The 14311-nt window shown below is 44.0% G+C and overlaps 1 protein-coding gene across 1 annotated transcript; it reads right to left on the reverse strand.

The window, feature by feature from the left end:
• Positions 1–2888: 2888 nt before the first annotated feature.
• On the reverse strand, positions 2889–4041 carry LOC105694320. Its single transcript, XM_012414855.1, has 3 exons — positions 3944–4041; positions 3095–3562; positions 2889–2961 (listed from the first exon to the last, which is right to left on the reverse strand). Exons 1-3 carry the CDS (start codon positions 4039–4041, stop codon positions 2889–2891), a joined length of 639 nt encoding a protein of 212 aa, XP_012270278.1.
• Between the last annotated feature and the right edge of the window lie 10270 nt (positions 4042–14311).

A 14311-nucleotide genomic window follows, 5' to 3' on the forward strand; every position in this document is an offset into this window, starting at 1 on the left:
CCCCGTTAATAATTGATTCACAGCGACAACGTCCTGAAAATGTCCCTCTACCCGAATTTCTGTAAATTGTGTGCGTATGAAAATTATGCCCACAAGCTCTTCCGGTAGTTTCAACAAACTTTTTAGAAATTAAAAGTTGCCAAGAACCCGATTTTAAAATAGTATATCGACGACATCTTAAATTGCGACGCTGCTTTTCCTCCCTCTGATGAATTTTATGTTCCAGTAAACTTTCAAATTCCTGTTTGCTTAAATAAATATTGACTGTAGACATATTTTGTGGTTCCATGGAATCATCTTTTGATTCGATAGACTGATTCTGAGAAATGAGAACATATTGAACGTTAGTATCTCAAACTTTGCTAAATTTCAAATCCAAAATTGAAGACTGTTGATAATTATTGAACATGAGTTACAACATAAGAAAATGGTTACATTCAATTATAAAAATTAATATATGTTTCAAAGCGCTATATATACATATATATGTATGTAATATATACAAATATATTGTAACGTGGTGGGCTCAATGCTCCCTCACGTTACGAGGAATCAGGTATATCGGAGGATGAGTCTGGTCCCCCGCACCCTATATTAAGTATATATTAGACGGAGGAGGCCCTCCGATTACCTCTTAGAGATCGATGCTACCGGCCACTACCTAAGGAAACATCCCACATGTCCTATCAATGTTACTTGGGGCCAGATGGGCTATGTGAAATGGGTTGGAATTGGTATCGGGACCTCTCGACTGCCTCCCTCTCTCTCTTCGGGCCATACCTCTTCGACATGAAATCTAGGAGAAATTGTGGGGAAGACCAACAAGATAGAAATAATAATAATTCAGGAGATAAAACGTTTTAGGGACCGAAAGTTACCCGGTGGTGCGGTTGGTCCGAAGTGGGCGGCGCCGAAGCCTAACCTTAAAAGGGCCTACGAGGATCGGAGTGGCACGCGTTTAGCGAAGCTAACACCGGCTTGGAGATTGAGGGCGAGGAGTCCAAAAGGGCACTCGCGGTCCCTCGGCCGCCACCGAGAGCCAGTCACCGGCCCAGAAGTCAGGGGCGCCGGTTGACCGGCAAGGTTATGTCTCCCCAGAGTGGGCACGCGAATGCCCGGGAGTCGGTGCGCGGCCAATATGGAGGGACGGGCGCCGCGCGCGCGGGATGCGGCGGCGGCCCGAAGCACGGCGTTACTGGCCGGGGAGGACCCTGCAAGGGATCCGACCAATCAGAGGTGAATACGCCAAATTTGCCATCGATCCTCGGATGGCCTAGATCCGGCTTCGATGAGCGATCCGAGGCGCTTGCCACGGGCCAATGGCCGAAGCTTTCGGAAGCGCCGGCCAATCGGATCGGTCATCGGGTGGGGGAGGTGGCCGGCGTCGCGTGCCAAGTTCCCACGTGTTGCCGGGTAATAAAAAACAAAGGGAGCCTGGCTCCTTCTTCTTGGATAAACTACGGACAAGGACGGTCGTGCCAAAGAAGCCATAGTGATTTTGAGGTACGGAGATTGAGACAAATTTGGAGAGAAAGAGAGAGAGCGAGAGAGACGAGAGGCAACGACGAGAAGTGTCTTCGTTGAAAAATAAAGTATTGGCCATATGGCCTTGATTTCAATTTCTAGATTTTGATGAGGCGTACGGTCCCTGTCAAATAGGGGCGTGCCATTTTTGTCGACTTCGATTCAGTGGCCGGTATAAACGATGCTACTTAGCGGAATCTAAATTGGCGCCTATTCCGCGAGTATTGCAAACCGGGCGTCGAACCTTGTGACGGAAACACGTCGCAATATATATATATATATTACATCGCTGGAAGTTATAACAATGATAGTGGTTTTACTATGTTATACACTATTTGAATGAACAATATCTTGCTCTGATGCATACTTCTGATATATATGTGTGAATTCCAAATTTATGAATTAAAGAAATTAATGAATTCACTATTTTAAGAGTTCTATTCCAAAAGTAAAAAACAACAATGGTTATATCCATTTTCTGAACTTGCAACATACACATAGAAGATGAAATTTTAATATTGAATAATAATTAATGTTGCTAGTTTAGAAAACGGACATAAAATTTGTTGTTTTTCACTTTTGGTATCGAACTCTTAAAATAGTGAATTCATTAATCTCTTTAATTCATAAATTTGGAATTCACACATATATATCAGAAAGTATGCATCAGAGCAAGATATTGTTCATTCAAATAGTGTATAATAAACTTCCAGCGATTGAATCACATTACATACAATTATGTTAAATAAAGTTGTATCAAGCCTTTGAAATATATAATACTGAACTTAAATTTTATAGATTTATACAAATTGGAAGAAATTAAAAAGACAAAATAACCGAAATGTAATGCTTATTCTTTCACTGATAACGTTTTACTGAATAATGAAATAAGTAAATCATGTTCTGCGTTGATTTTTTAAATCTTGATCTATTGTACATTGCACCTTTTGGATTTTTATGTTTTTCGCAGAAAGGTTAAATTTTCAATTCAACTGTTTTCAATTTTGAGACCAAGTATTACAACTTTCGAATTTATCTAGCTCCTTCTATTATAAACAGGTCTCACGGGTGAAATGCGTAAGCGATGCATGATAGAATAACATTTTTAAAGGAGGGTTTCTTGAGTCTTATTATCGGTAAAATTCAAACTTTTTTATAACGAAATATGCGGATGTTCAGCGAAGGGATCGGCGTTGGATGTGTCGAGTCTCCAAGAGCTCCGTTTTCCGAATGTCCCGATTCCTCGTCCCTTAGAACTCTCGTCCTCCGTCGCCTCCAGCAGCGCCGCATCCGGTCCCCTGGTAGTCCAACTATCAATGGTCCTTCGGAATTTCACTCCAGCGCGCTCATCGGTCTCCTACGGTCTAATATGGTCGAACCTTGGCTTCGCGTCGGTCGACCTCGACTCCGACCCCGACCGTGTTTTCCTTCCTCAACCTATACAGGAGAAAAATTAGGCTCGAGCGACAAGAATCTTACCTTGCTCTACTCAAGAGCGTCAAATGTAATCCATCGACGTAAACTGTCGACCGCAACGACACTCTTCTGCCCCTTGGCTTTTCGGAGTTACCGAACCTCGTACCGGTCGTTGGGAAGTACAGCCGTTACCTTAAATGGCCCCTTGGCCTTGACCACCAATTTTCGACTCTGTCCCGTCGCCGCTAAATTGGCAGCCACCATTACAACGTCTCCTACGTCATAGCGTGGCGCCTTGCATCTCTTAGCGTCAAACTGCGCCTTCTGCCGAACCTGCTCGGCATCCATGGCTCGTTTAGCTTCCTTGCGAAGCTCTCGGAGGCCCACCTGGTCCAGGGACGCCTGAATTCCGGCGATCAGTGCCGAATCCGCTACACTACAAGGCTTGAACCCGTAAAGTAATTGTGCCGCACTCTTTTGAATCGTACGATTAATAGCGTTATTAATCGCACTTTGGACCTGCTTAACATACTGGTCCCACTTGTCCTCCGGCGACCCTGCACTAGTAGCGGCGAGCGAATTCAAAAGAGTCCGATTTACTCGCTCACATTGTCCATTTGCCCTGGGTGTTGACACGGCATTTAGAATAGGTTTTGTCCCGAGCTTTCACACGAATGCTGCAAAGCGATGGGACGTGAAAGCAGTTCCTCGATCACTTATGATTCGAGATGGAATTCCAAAGATGGCGAACAGTTGATCAAGTATTTTGATTACCCATTTCGTCTTTGTATCTCGGGCAGGTTCGAGAACGCAACATTTTGTAAACCCGTCTAAAATGACTAACATTTGCGTATTTTTCCGTTTACTCCGAACAAATGGTCTCACGTGGTCTAAATGCAGGGTATGGAACGGGACGGTGACCTTCTCAATGGGGTGCAAGAGCCCTGGCTTTCGTCCCGAAGTTGACTCATAGTACAAACAATTCAGGCAAGCTCGGACATACTTGGAGACGAACCGACTCATTCCGGAGAACCAGTAATTTTCCCTAACCTTTTCTAAAGTCTTATCAAGTGCGAAGTGGCCCTGATCGTCGTGGCACATCTTAACGACGTTAAAACGTGCCATCCGTGGAACCACCCACTTGTTCCCTTATTCGGTTTTTCGAAAAACTCTTCCGCTTTAAGGTCATAATTTTCAGAGTATTGCTTCGTATCGGGTTGGATTTCTCCGGCTTCCAAGTGTAACCGGTCAGCGGGCCCCGAGTGTCGGAGGATAAGGTCAGCTGTTCTCCTGGAAGCAGAGGTCAACCGTTTCCCCGGACCCTCGCCGGTAGTCACTTCCCGTGAGACAGCGCAGGTTCTTGACCGGAGCCTCAGCTATCGGACTTCTTGATGATGTCGCAGTAAAATAATAATATCCTTTAATGTGCCATGGACTTTCCCGTGAAGGCACGAACTTCGTTTCCTTTAATATTGGTCGCCAGGTGTTTTGACCTCATAAACACCAAGGTATAACTGCTTCAATAAATCCACTGGTCCACCTTCCGACTGATCCGAAGTAAGAGGGCCCTCGGGTGGCCAGGATACTCTCTCTCGCGGATAAATAATCAACGCGGTTCTCAATAACTCATTTACTCAATTAACAATTGGATGCAAAGGTCATCAACAATATGATTCTCACGCGGCACTCGCGGACAATAACGAGCGAACTTCCACGGCGTCGGACTGCGCGACGTTTCCCCGCGTACTAGTCGCTTAATACAATTAGTCGTAACTTCGACTACAATTAACTTTTGATTAATTATCGATACTCTTTTACGGATATGCCGGGGCTCCCAGCAGTGATCCCACTTTTAATTACTCGCACAATTTTCCTTCAACTTTATTACCGACGTATCGGGACTTCCGACAGTGATCGGCACTTATTATTCTCAACACTTTATTTTACTTTAACTTTTCCCCCGTATTGAGCCTGTCTGACTCGATTCGCGGCGCTTAACGGCCCGGGGTCTAGCAGGCCACGCGGCGCGGTCGGCTGCTCTCGACTGCTACTGGATGCGAATTAGTTGTGGGTGGCTTTCGGCCCCCTATTTATACCCGAGGCGACCTGTCAACTTGATTGATGGGCCTAGCAACAACTAAACCGCTGATCGCACATTTTTCGCGATCAGGTCAAAGTTCACCGCGTGCCTTGCTGGTTCTTTTCCCCTAGGCCGGAACTTCGGGAAGGCCCTCGTTTAACAACGGTAACTTGTACGGGCCCCCCTCCCCTTCTTATAATTAATTCAGTAACTTATAAACGCAGATAGATATTAACATTCCGCAAATGGGGACCAAAATGTCTACCCATCGCGCGCCGAACGCACTATCTCGCATAATTGAATATGACCGGATTCTCGGTCGTTTGTTAATAACAATTTCGTTAATTTTATCAAAATCTACTTGGCGACTAGGGCGTTCGTTTACATATGCTTCAATGTACAAAGCCTTAAAATTATAGAGTCGCCGGTCCAATAGCTTAAGATTTGCAGGGTCATAAATCATGACGCCTATCAACGATTTCCCGTTTAATAAATGATATCGGAGGCGCTCGCAAGGGCAATCTATTCTCCTCGCGACGCTGAACAATAATCCGAAAATAGATTTAAAATATCTCAACGCGTTCGCAAAAGAATCGCGTTGGAATGTTTGGTTGCACTGGTTGCATGATCGAAGCTTCCAGATGGCCTTGAGCGGCACGTGCCGGTCGTCCTCCTTTGGGCCCGACTGCAGTGGCACGTGCCGACCTGTCAGCGCGTGATTTATCGATTTTTACTAACTTTGTTAATAATGGTCGCACGACGCTCGAACTGGTCGGGTTTTGTTCGTACCGTTCTTATTAATCATATCCGCCACTTTTGGGTGCGGTCAACAAATTACCTGATTTTTAAATATTAAATAAGGGCCTATATCGGCTGTAAATGCCTTAACCGCAAGACTAACGTGTCTATCGCATGGCATAATATTCGCGGGTCAGAATGCGCACGAGTCTGCCTCGTCGCGACCCTTACATTAACTATAAAATGACTAATTAATACACTCGGCGCTTTCTTATCCGCCGGCTCAAGGCCCTTAAGTACGCGAGCTAGGAGGTTCAGGGAAACTCGCGCGCGACAGCAGCTCCCGGACGCGGCCCTCGCGGCTCGGTGCGTCGGTACGTTGCGCGCTTAATAGTTCTGTGTTCGGCCGACAGATGTCGTTACCGCTGGTTTCGCCGGCGAGTGGCCGCGGCTTGCGCGCGCACGGCGGCTCGGGCCCTTTACAATTCAATACGCCGGCACCACGTGGTCTCGGGCCACGACGCGGTCCGCTTCGTCCCTCTTCCCGAGCGCGTCACCCCTAAGGCAGGACGGCCTTCTACGCTACGCGAGTGAATGGGGACTGAGCTGCGCGCGTGTGATTCACGGCGCGCGGCCAGACCCACTCCGATTAATCCGCTATGAATGGAGCGCGCGTATACTATACGCGCTCCTCGCGGCGTGGCTTATTTCAGCCTATAAATCTCTACTTAATCCGCGTATATATATTTTTTTTTACCTCGCGGTCCGTATACCTGTTCTAATTACCTGTTTACTCGAAGCGCTCCCAGCGGAGCTCGCCCTCGGCCCTGGCTAGTCTCGCCCTGCGTACTTGACGCGCGCGTAGCTATCTCCCCTTTTTTTCTCGAATTGTTGCACCCCCAGCGGGACTGACGCTTAATAAACTGTATTACATATGTCGATGCGTTCCCCACGGAATTCGCGTCGCGAACATTTTAATAAATTATGGCGTCTCGGAATTAGACCGTCGAGAGCCTTCAAACATAACTTCCCTTTATTTTTTAATAATGACTTCCCCTTATCGGCTAAAGGAAGTAAAGGGTTCTGACACTTACATATTCATAATAAAATAAAATATCAAATTTATTATCATATATATTTTTTACAGATATCTTTCTTTTTGAGATTATGTTTTTTTCCGGCTCGCGGGACTGGTCCCGGTCCGGCGGCGAGTGGCCCCCTCGGATCCGTTATCCTGCCAGGTCCTGAGCCTCATCTAATAGGAGCCCCAGCGGGTCCTGTCCCGGCCTGGCCCCGGCGTGGTCCTCCGCAACCCGTCCGCCATGGTCCCGGAACATAGCCTCGAGGAACTGTCCCGCCGTAGGCCTCTCCGGATCCAGTGCCGGTCGCACAAGATCCGTCGTATCACCATGATACGCGGATCTTGTTCCTGGGTGGTCTTTATCCATTCTCCCTAGGTAATATCGATAAGTAAGCAATCTACGGAATTTCGGCTAAGGTAGTCCACGTGAGTCGATTGCGCACCTGGACGGTACACGACGTCAAATTCGTAATCCTGCATGTACGCCCACTCTAGGATGAATGTCTTTCTTTTCGGTAGACGCTCTTACCGCATTGCAATCGGTAACAATGGTGAATTTAATCCCCAAATTTCTAAATCTCTCCTCGAGATCGTTAGACGGAATCAAAATATCGTCTATATAAACAACCGCAGTTGTAAACCTCAAGTCACCTAGAGCAGTATTTATGCCGCTTTGGATAACGGACGGCGCGTTAGCTAACTCAAACGGCATGCGTAGGAATTCGTACTCACCGTCGGGGGTGATAAATGCAGTCGCTTCGACGGAACTGGAATGCATGGGCATTTGATAGAACCCCGATGTGAAATCAAGGGAGGTGAAATAAGATTTACGCCCCAGGCGGTCTATTTGATCATCGATTAATGGGAGAGGATATTTATCGCGCTTAGTAATTTTGTTGAGGGCCCGGTAATCCACGCACATGCGCGCCTCACCATTTTTCTTTCGTACAAGCAACACCGGGCTCGCGTATGGCGAGCGGCTCTCTCGAACAATGCCATTGGCCCCTAATTCCGAAACTAGTCTTTTGACCATTTCGCGTTCAGACAGCGACATTGTATACGGCCGATGTTAAACCGGCTCGTCGTTAAGGACGTCGATTTTCATCTCCGTGACATTCGTTTTCCCGATCTCGTCAATTTTCATGGATTCGCACGTTCGATATTTATTGAGAAGCTCAATCAGTCGATGCTCGTTCTCCGAATCTAGTCCCGGGCAGTACACGTCCCTTACTGCGATTGTCCTGACGGACCTCGATTCGACTAGGTGGACATTCAGTGGCTCTGGTTGGACGATTAACTTTAATCCTGATGCCTCTGCGATAGCTTTCACCCCTGGGTAAGTCAGAATATCGCGACCTACTAGAATGTCCCACGTAAGTTGATCGTCGCGAACTACGTAGAATTCGATATCGAAATCAATACCGTTGTTATGTTTGTCACGTTCCGCTCCACGATCCGGCTCGAAGGACCGATAAATGTTTGTGTTAGTTCGGTTCGCGGAGGAACGGCTAGATAAATTTCTGGATGCGAAGTGCGATATCGAAACTTAAATGTTTATTAATATTGATACTATTTAACAATTCAAGCGGGTTTAACAATAAAATAACGGAGTGAAAGTAACGGAACGATTAATGATGCCTAATTAAGCGGGCCACTAGCGCAAGTGGACTTAGTGATGGCGCGAGAAATTGAGCGCGTAAAACCGGAGAGTCGTTGTTCTCGCGGGAGATCTATTTTATCTCGCTAGATACCGCGGACGCGTAAAGTCACGCGGGAGACCGAAAGACGCGGTAATGCCGGGACGCTGATGGTCGCTTGGCTGTTCAATCGAATCTGCTGTTTAGGACCAAAGTTTAGAAACAAGAGGGTCCCGGAGAGAGTTTTTAGAGGCGAAGTTTGGAAGAAAGTCGACGAATTGCATTTTTGTATGCAGCCGATTGGTCAAGAAGAAAAGAAGAGGGAGAAGTTTTAGGCAGTTCCAGAGGCGTGAGTGGAGACTGCACATGCTGATGTCGTTAGAGAGTTTCGGAGAACCACTAGACGAAGAGTAGAAGAGCGGAAGACATAAATTGTCCTAATTGCGGACGTGATCGAGAGGTACATGGGTTTTCTTGGGAACTTTCGAATGATATTTTCCAGATAGGTTGAAGGAGACAATTGCGAATGAAGAAAGGCGCGTTACGAATGGAGCTCAAAGGACTTGAGTCGCGACGACAACCCTACCTCCAGGGGGTCGACGCCGTTGTCGACCCTTGAAGTGGTGGTTGGCGCACCTGGACGGCGCGACAGGACGCAGAGGCTAGCTTCGAACCACACGTGTCGTGATAATTACTAATTGAGCTCTTGTTAATTCGGCGCGAACAACCGTCGATCGTTAGTCCTGCTCTGGCGCAGACAATAGGCGTGACCGTCGCGTGATTAAACCCTCAAAGGGTTTCGCGTGCCGCTGTAAGATCAACTCTTAAGGTCCTCGCTCTGCCTTTTCTAACAATCGAGCATTCACTCCCCAGATCGACGATGCATTCTGCTTCCGCCCCGTTTACAATACAAGTCTTAATCAGTTTATGGACTTCTATTTTCTCCGACGTCAGAACTACTGAGTGCTGGCTGACTAGTCAAACAGCCCTATCGCGTTCTTTCTCGTTTCGTTTTTGGAAACAACGCTTTTCGGTATGCCCTTTCTTATGGCAAAATTCGCAGGTCGGTGGGCCGTTCTTGTTTCGGCCAGCATTGCGATGTCTGAGCTACCGCTTGACCGGCTGCTAGATGCGGATCGGTGTCGCTTCCGTGGCCTGTCTTCCTCCCTGTAGGCGTCCTCCTCCCGGTAGGGTTTCGCGTGCCGCTGTAAGATCAAATCTTAAGGTCCTCGCTCTGCCCTCTCTAACAATCGAGCAATCACTCCCCAGATCGACGATGCATTCGGCTTCCGCCTCGTTTACAATACAAGTCTTAATCTGTTTATGGACTTCTATTTTCTCCGACGTCGGAACTACTGAGTGCTGGCTGACTAGTCAAACAGCCCTATCGCGTTCTTTCTCGTTTCGTTTTTGGAAACAACGCTTTTCGGTATGCCCTTTCTTATGGCAAAATTCGTAGGTCGGTGGGCCGTTCTTGTTTCGGCCAGCATTGCAATGTCTGAGCTACCGCTCGATCGGCTGCTGGATGCGGATCAGTGGCTTCCGTGGCCGGTCTTCCTCCCTGTAGGCGTCCTCCTCCCGGTAAGTGTCCTCGTCCACACGGGCACTTTCCATATTTCGGAGCGGGCAGGATAAGTCACAAGTCACTGCACTTCAGCTATTGTCACTACGCGATCCGAAATTTCAGTTTCTCTCTTTTCTTTTCGTGTGTAGTCGTGTGTGTATCCCACTTCTGATTTGTAGGGAATAGTTTTAAAGGAGAGTCTCTTGAGTGTTATTATCGGTAAAATCCAAACTTTATCGTAACGAAATATACAGGTGTTCAGCGAAGGGATCGGCGTTGTATGCGTCGAGCCTCCAAGAGCTCCGTTTTCCGAATGTCCCGATTCCTCGCCCTCGCGTAGTTTATATCTCCTCAAGAGCTGGATGGGGTGACGTGGTCCAGAGGGAAAAGGAATGCGCCTTCAATATGTTATACGAAAAATGATAACGACATAAAATGTTTTAAACATTAAAAAATGTAGAAAAAAATTAACCATACCATTAAATATGAAATATGTCGTTTCAATTTGAAAACTAAAATATTTTATTATGCCGTCTCTAATTATTATCTCAAAATTTGTGTAACAAATACAATAAATTGATTACTGATATAACTGATTACCATTACTGATTAAATTAAATCAAGACGTTTTTCGTTAATAAGAAAGAAATATATTTGAATTTACGTAATCGTATTGCCTATTTTAAATATATGTTTTACTCAATCATCTTCTAAACTTATGGTTTTTTCATTCTTATAATATTATCTACAACGTAACATTTGACATCCGGATAATTCAGATATTTTCTTTTTTCCCGAACTTTGTATAACATTAAAAAATAACAAATAGATTTAAGACAGATGAAGGCATTTTTGCCAAACGCTAAAATAGTTATATATTTTGATTTTTAATTACTTTTATAGAAATCCTGTGACATGTTTCATAAGCACATTTTTAGTACGCGGTTAGCTTTCAAGCGGGCGCGCGGTCATTTGTAACGGCAGCGGTCGCGCGTAATCGAAAAGACCTATGGGATATATTAGAGATATGAAACACTAATTAATCAATAATCATTTATTTTTTTGTATTCAGATACATTATTATTGTGTTTAAACTCAAATTGTCGAGAACAAATATCTTAAACTCAGAAAAAAAAAAACAATTAGAAAATCAAATAACATAATATTAAATATTCTTAAAATTAAATATTCTTTGGATCAAAAAACAATTTAGGAACTCAAGACCTTCTTACATACCTCAGACTAGTATATATAACTAGTAAAAAATAGTAAAATGACAAAATACGAATAAAACATAATTAAACTTATAAGGAAGGTACCTGAGGTGTCCCCCTCTGATTTTGTTCATTTTTAAATATGTTATAGAGGACTAAAATCTAAGGGACCCGTGTTTTTTTCTATCGGCGGATAAACACTTTTAGGGGGTGAAATCAGGCTTCAAAGTTGGCCGTGAAAGGGGGTGAGTTTGCTGTTTCATATAGAAGCACTCGACCAATTTTCATGAAACAACCGTCAAAATGTAGGGAATGAAGAATTATGAAATATGCTTTTGGAATTTTTTGAAAAAATTCTATTTTAAGGGGTGAACTACCCCTTTGAATACTTATTTTANTTAGATCTAGTTTTCTTCAGGATCAGTTTCTTCGTCAAGATAACATTCATTGCAAATGAATGTAGTGTGGCTTCTGTAGATATTTCTCCCACATGATGTACATTGTGTCTTCGATTGTCTCCTTTTTTTTGCTGGACATATTTTGCAGCTTCCTCTGCATGTGCTGGAACTACTGCTTGCTTCATTACCAGCATCACCTTCAACATCCATATTCAAATACTCCTTTATGTTTCTTTTCAGTTTTCTTGGAAGGCTTACCATCGTTGCTCTTCTTTGCACGTATTCTTTTGTCAATTCAATGCCTAATGCACGTAAATACTTTCGCCTTTTCTGTATGACCACATTATTTGCCCTCAATATCACCATGGCATTTATTCCAGCAATATCCAGAAGACGAAAGAAGAGTGTCAACGGCCATCTATTATTCTTCCTTGATGTCGAATACATGTTTACTTTTTTATCGACTTCATCGACACCGCCTTTCGTTTCGTTGTAAAAAGTAACTATGCTAGGTTTGCGCTTTTCATTCGTACGTTCATCAATTTCAGCAGCAGAATGAAGTGATGATATTAGAACTACAAATTTTTTCTTTTTAGGCACGTAAGATACCAGCGTAGCTGTATCAGAAAATCCAAATTGGCTTAAATATTCAGGTCGGTTTTTATCTGTAAAGCAAGGAGCTATTTCTTTCTTGTTTTTACGCAAGGTACCCACAACAGAAATCTTATGATTTTTGGCCAAATCGGCCACCAAAGGCACACTGGTGTACCAATTGTCGATTGTTAGGTTTCGTCCAGTGCCAGAAATTGGTGTAATTAGCCTCTTCACGACGTCTGCTGCAGCATTACTCAACTGGTACGGGCCTTCAGGCTGCTTGCCGGCATAAAGTTCAATGTTGAGGACATAAAACGTAGTAGCGTCTACAAGTGGATAAAGTTTTATTCCGTATTTGTCGGGTTTTGATTTTATGTACTGTCGGAAAGGACATTTTCCTCGAAAACCTGCCATCATCTCATCAATGACAACGTTCTGTCCCACAGAATACGGTAAAAGACAGTTTTGTGTAAATATTTCTAAAACCTCTCTTATTGGTGCAGCTTTGTCAAGAGTACGACGAGTTGTTCGTGTAGTGGCATCATCAAACCGCAATGAATTGAGTAGAAATTTTATTCTTTTCACTGACATAATAGTACGAAAAATAGGAACGCCTGTCCCATCACTTGCATATAAATCCTCTAAATTCGCATGTGACATCTTCAAGGATCCTGCTATGTACAATAATCCGAAAAGTGCTCGAATTTCTACAGCATCAGTCGGTTTGCAGTCACGTGGTCTGTCATACGATGGTACTTTTTTTTAAAATAAATTCGTTGGTATGATTAACAACTCTGTCAATAATATTCTCCGTAATGAATAAATTCCAGGCTTACATAAATGTTGTCACCCTCACGCCATTCCTACGAGTACCTGAATCTTCAGGGAGAATATTTTGAACTTGGCGCCTCACCCTGTTGTTGGATTTTTGCCACTCTGTTACCTTATCATGCCCCGTAAAACAGCTGCATACAAAGTAATCTGAAACAGGCAAATTCTCCTCATCTGAATCCGAGCTGTTTGATTCCTCAGCAAATTGAGTTCCCTCTGAAACGATGTGGTCGGAAGTTTCTGAACCTTGGTCGCTGAGCTCTGATTCAATCTCTTCATCTTCTCGTAGTATTTCCTCAAGTATTGTACTTCGTGTTAGCGGTCGACGACGCATTTTATAAGAAAAAACACTATTACAAGCTTAATTCGATAATATTTTTTGATAGCCGAAGAAATAATACATCTCGTTGAGCGTCGCACGTAACCTTTTCGACGACTGGCGCGTGGTGTGCTTTCGACGCCTGGACCGTGACTAAAACAATAGCGACCTGTGGGGTGGGGGGAGCGCGGAGAGTGGAGGTAAACTGTTTATTTCGCACACAGTGACAAAATGGCAGGCTACTAGGAATGAGAAATGCATGTGACGAGTAATAATAATATTATGAATGAAAATGTATTGAGCGCGGTCGATTCGACACCGCGCGCCCGCTTGAAGTCATAAAGATGCTTCTATCCCTGTAATCTATAAGCTGTCGATTCTGTTTAGAATTGTTAAAATAGGATATTATTCTGAATCACATCCACAACATTATTTTCTCGTAATTTAAAATATTTGCATCTACCTTTAAGGAACCGCAAAAAAAAAAATAACGTCAACGTTTGTATTGTGATACGAAGTAAGTGCATATAAGCTAAAAAGAATTATTTCATGAGCATTGAAAGAATTGAGTTCATTTTTCAATTATTTAGTTCATTACAATTATTATCACATGAAAACAGGTAACTTATATTAAAATAAAACAACACATTTTATGAATAATTACCACAGAGAGCTGTCCTGGATACTTCCGTCGCACGTTTCACGTGAACTGTTTGAAATTCCAAATAATGCATTTCTCACATTATTTCGATTACACGTAACGTACGTATATAAAGAGGAAGGAGTTTCGTTAGTTTCCGCCGCGATAATGTCCCAGATTGCTTCTTCTCTCGAAATGATTTTATTACCGTTCACAATCACTTCATTTTTATGTCTTAGGATGCACGCGGTCACCAAATCATGGTCTGTATTCGG

The sequence above is a fragment of the Orussus abietinus genome, unplaced genomic scaffold (genome assembly GCF_000612105.2).
Source record: "Orussus abietinus isolate OABI.00-Male unplaced genomic scaffold, Oabi_2.0 scaffold404, whole genome shotgun sequence".
Taxonomy (NCBI): Eukaryota; Metazoa; Arthropoda; class Insecta; order Hymenoptera; family Orussidae; genus Orussus; species Orussus abietinus.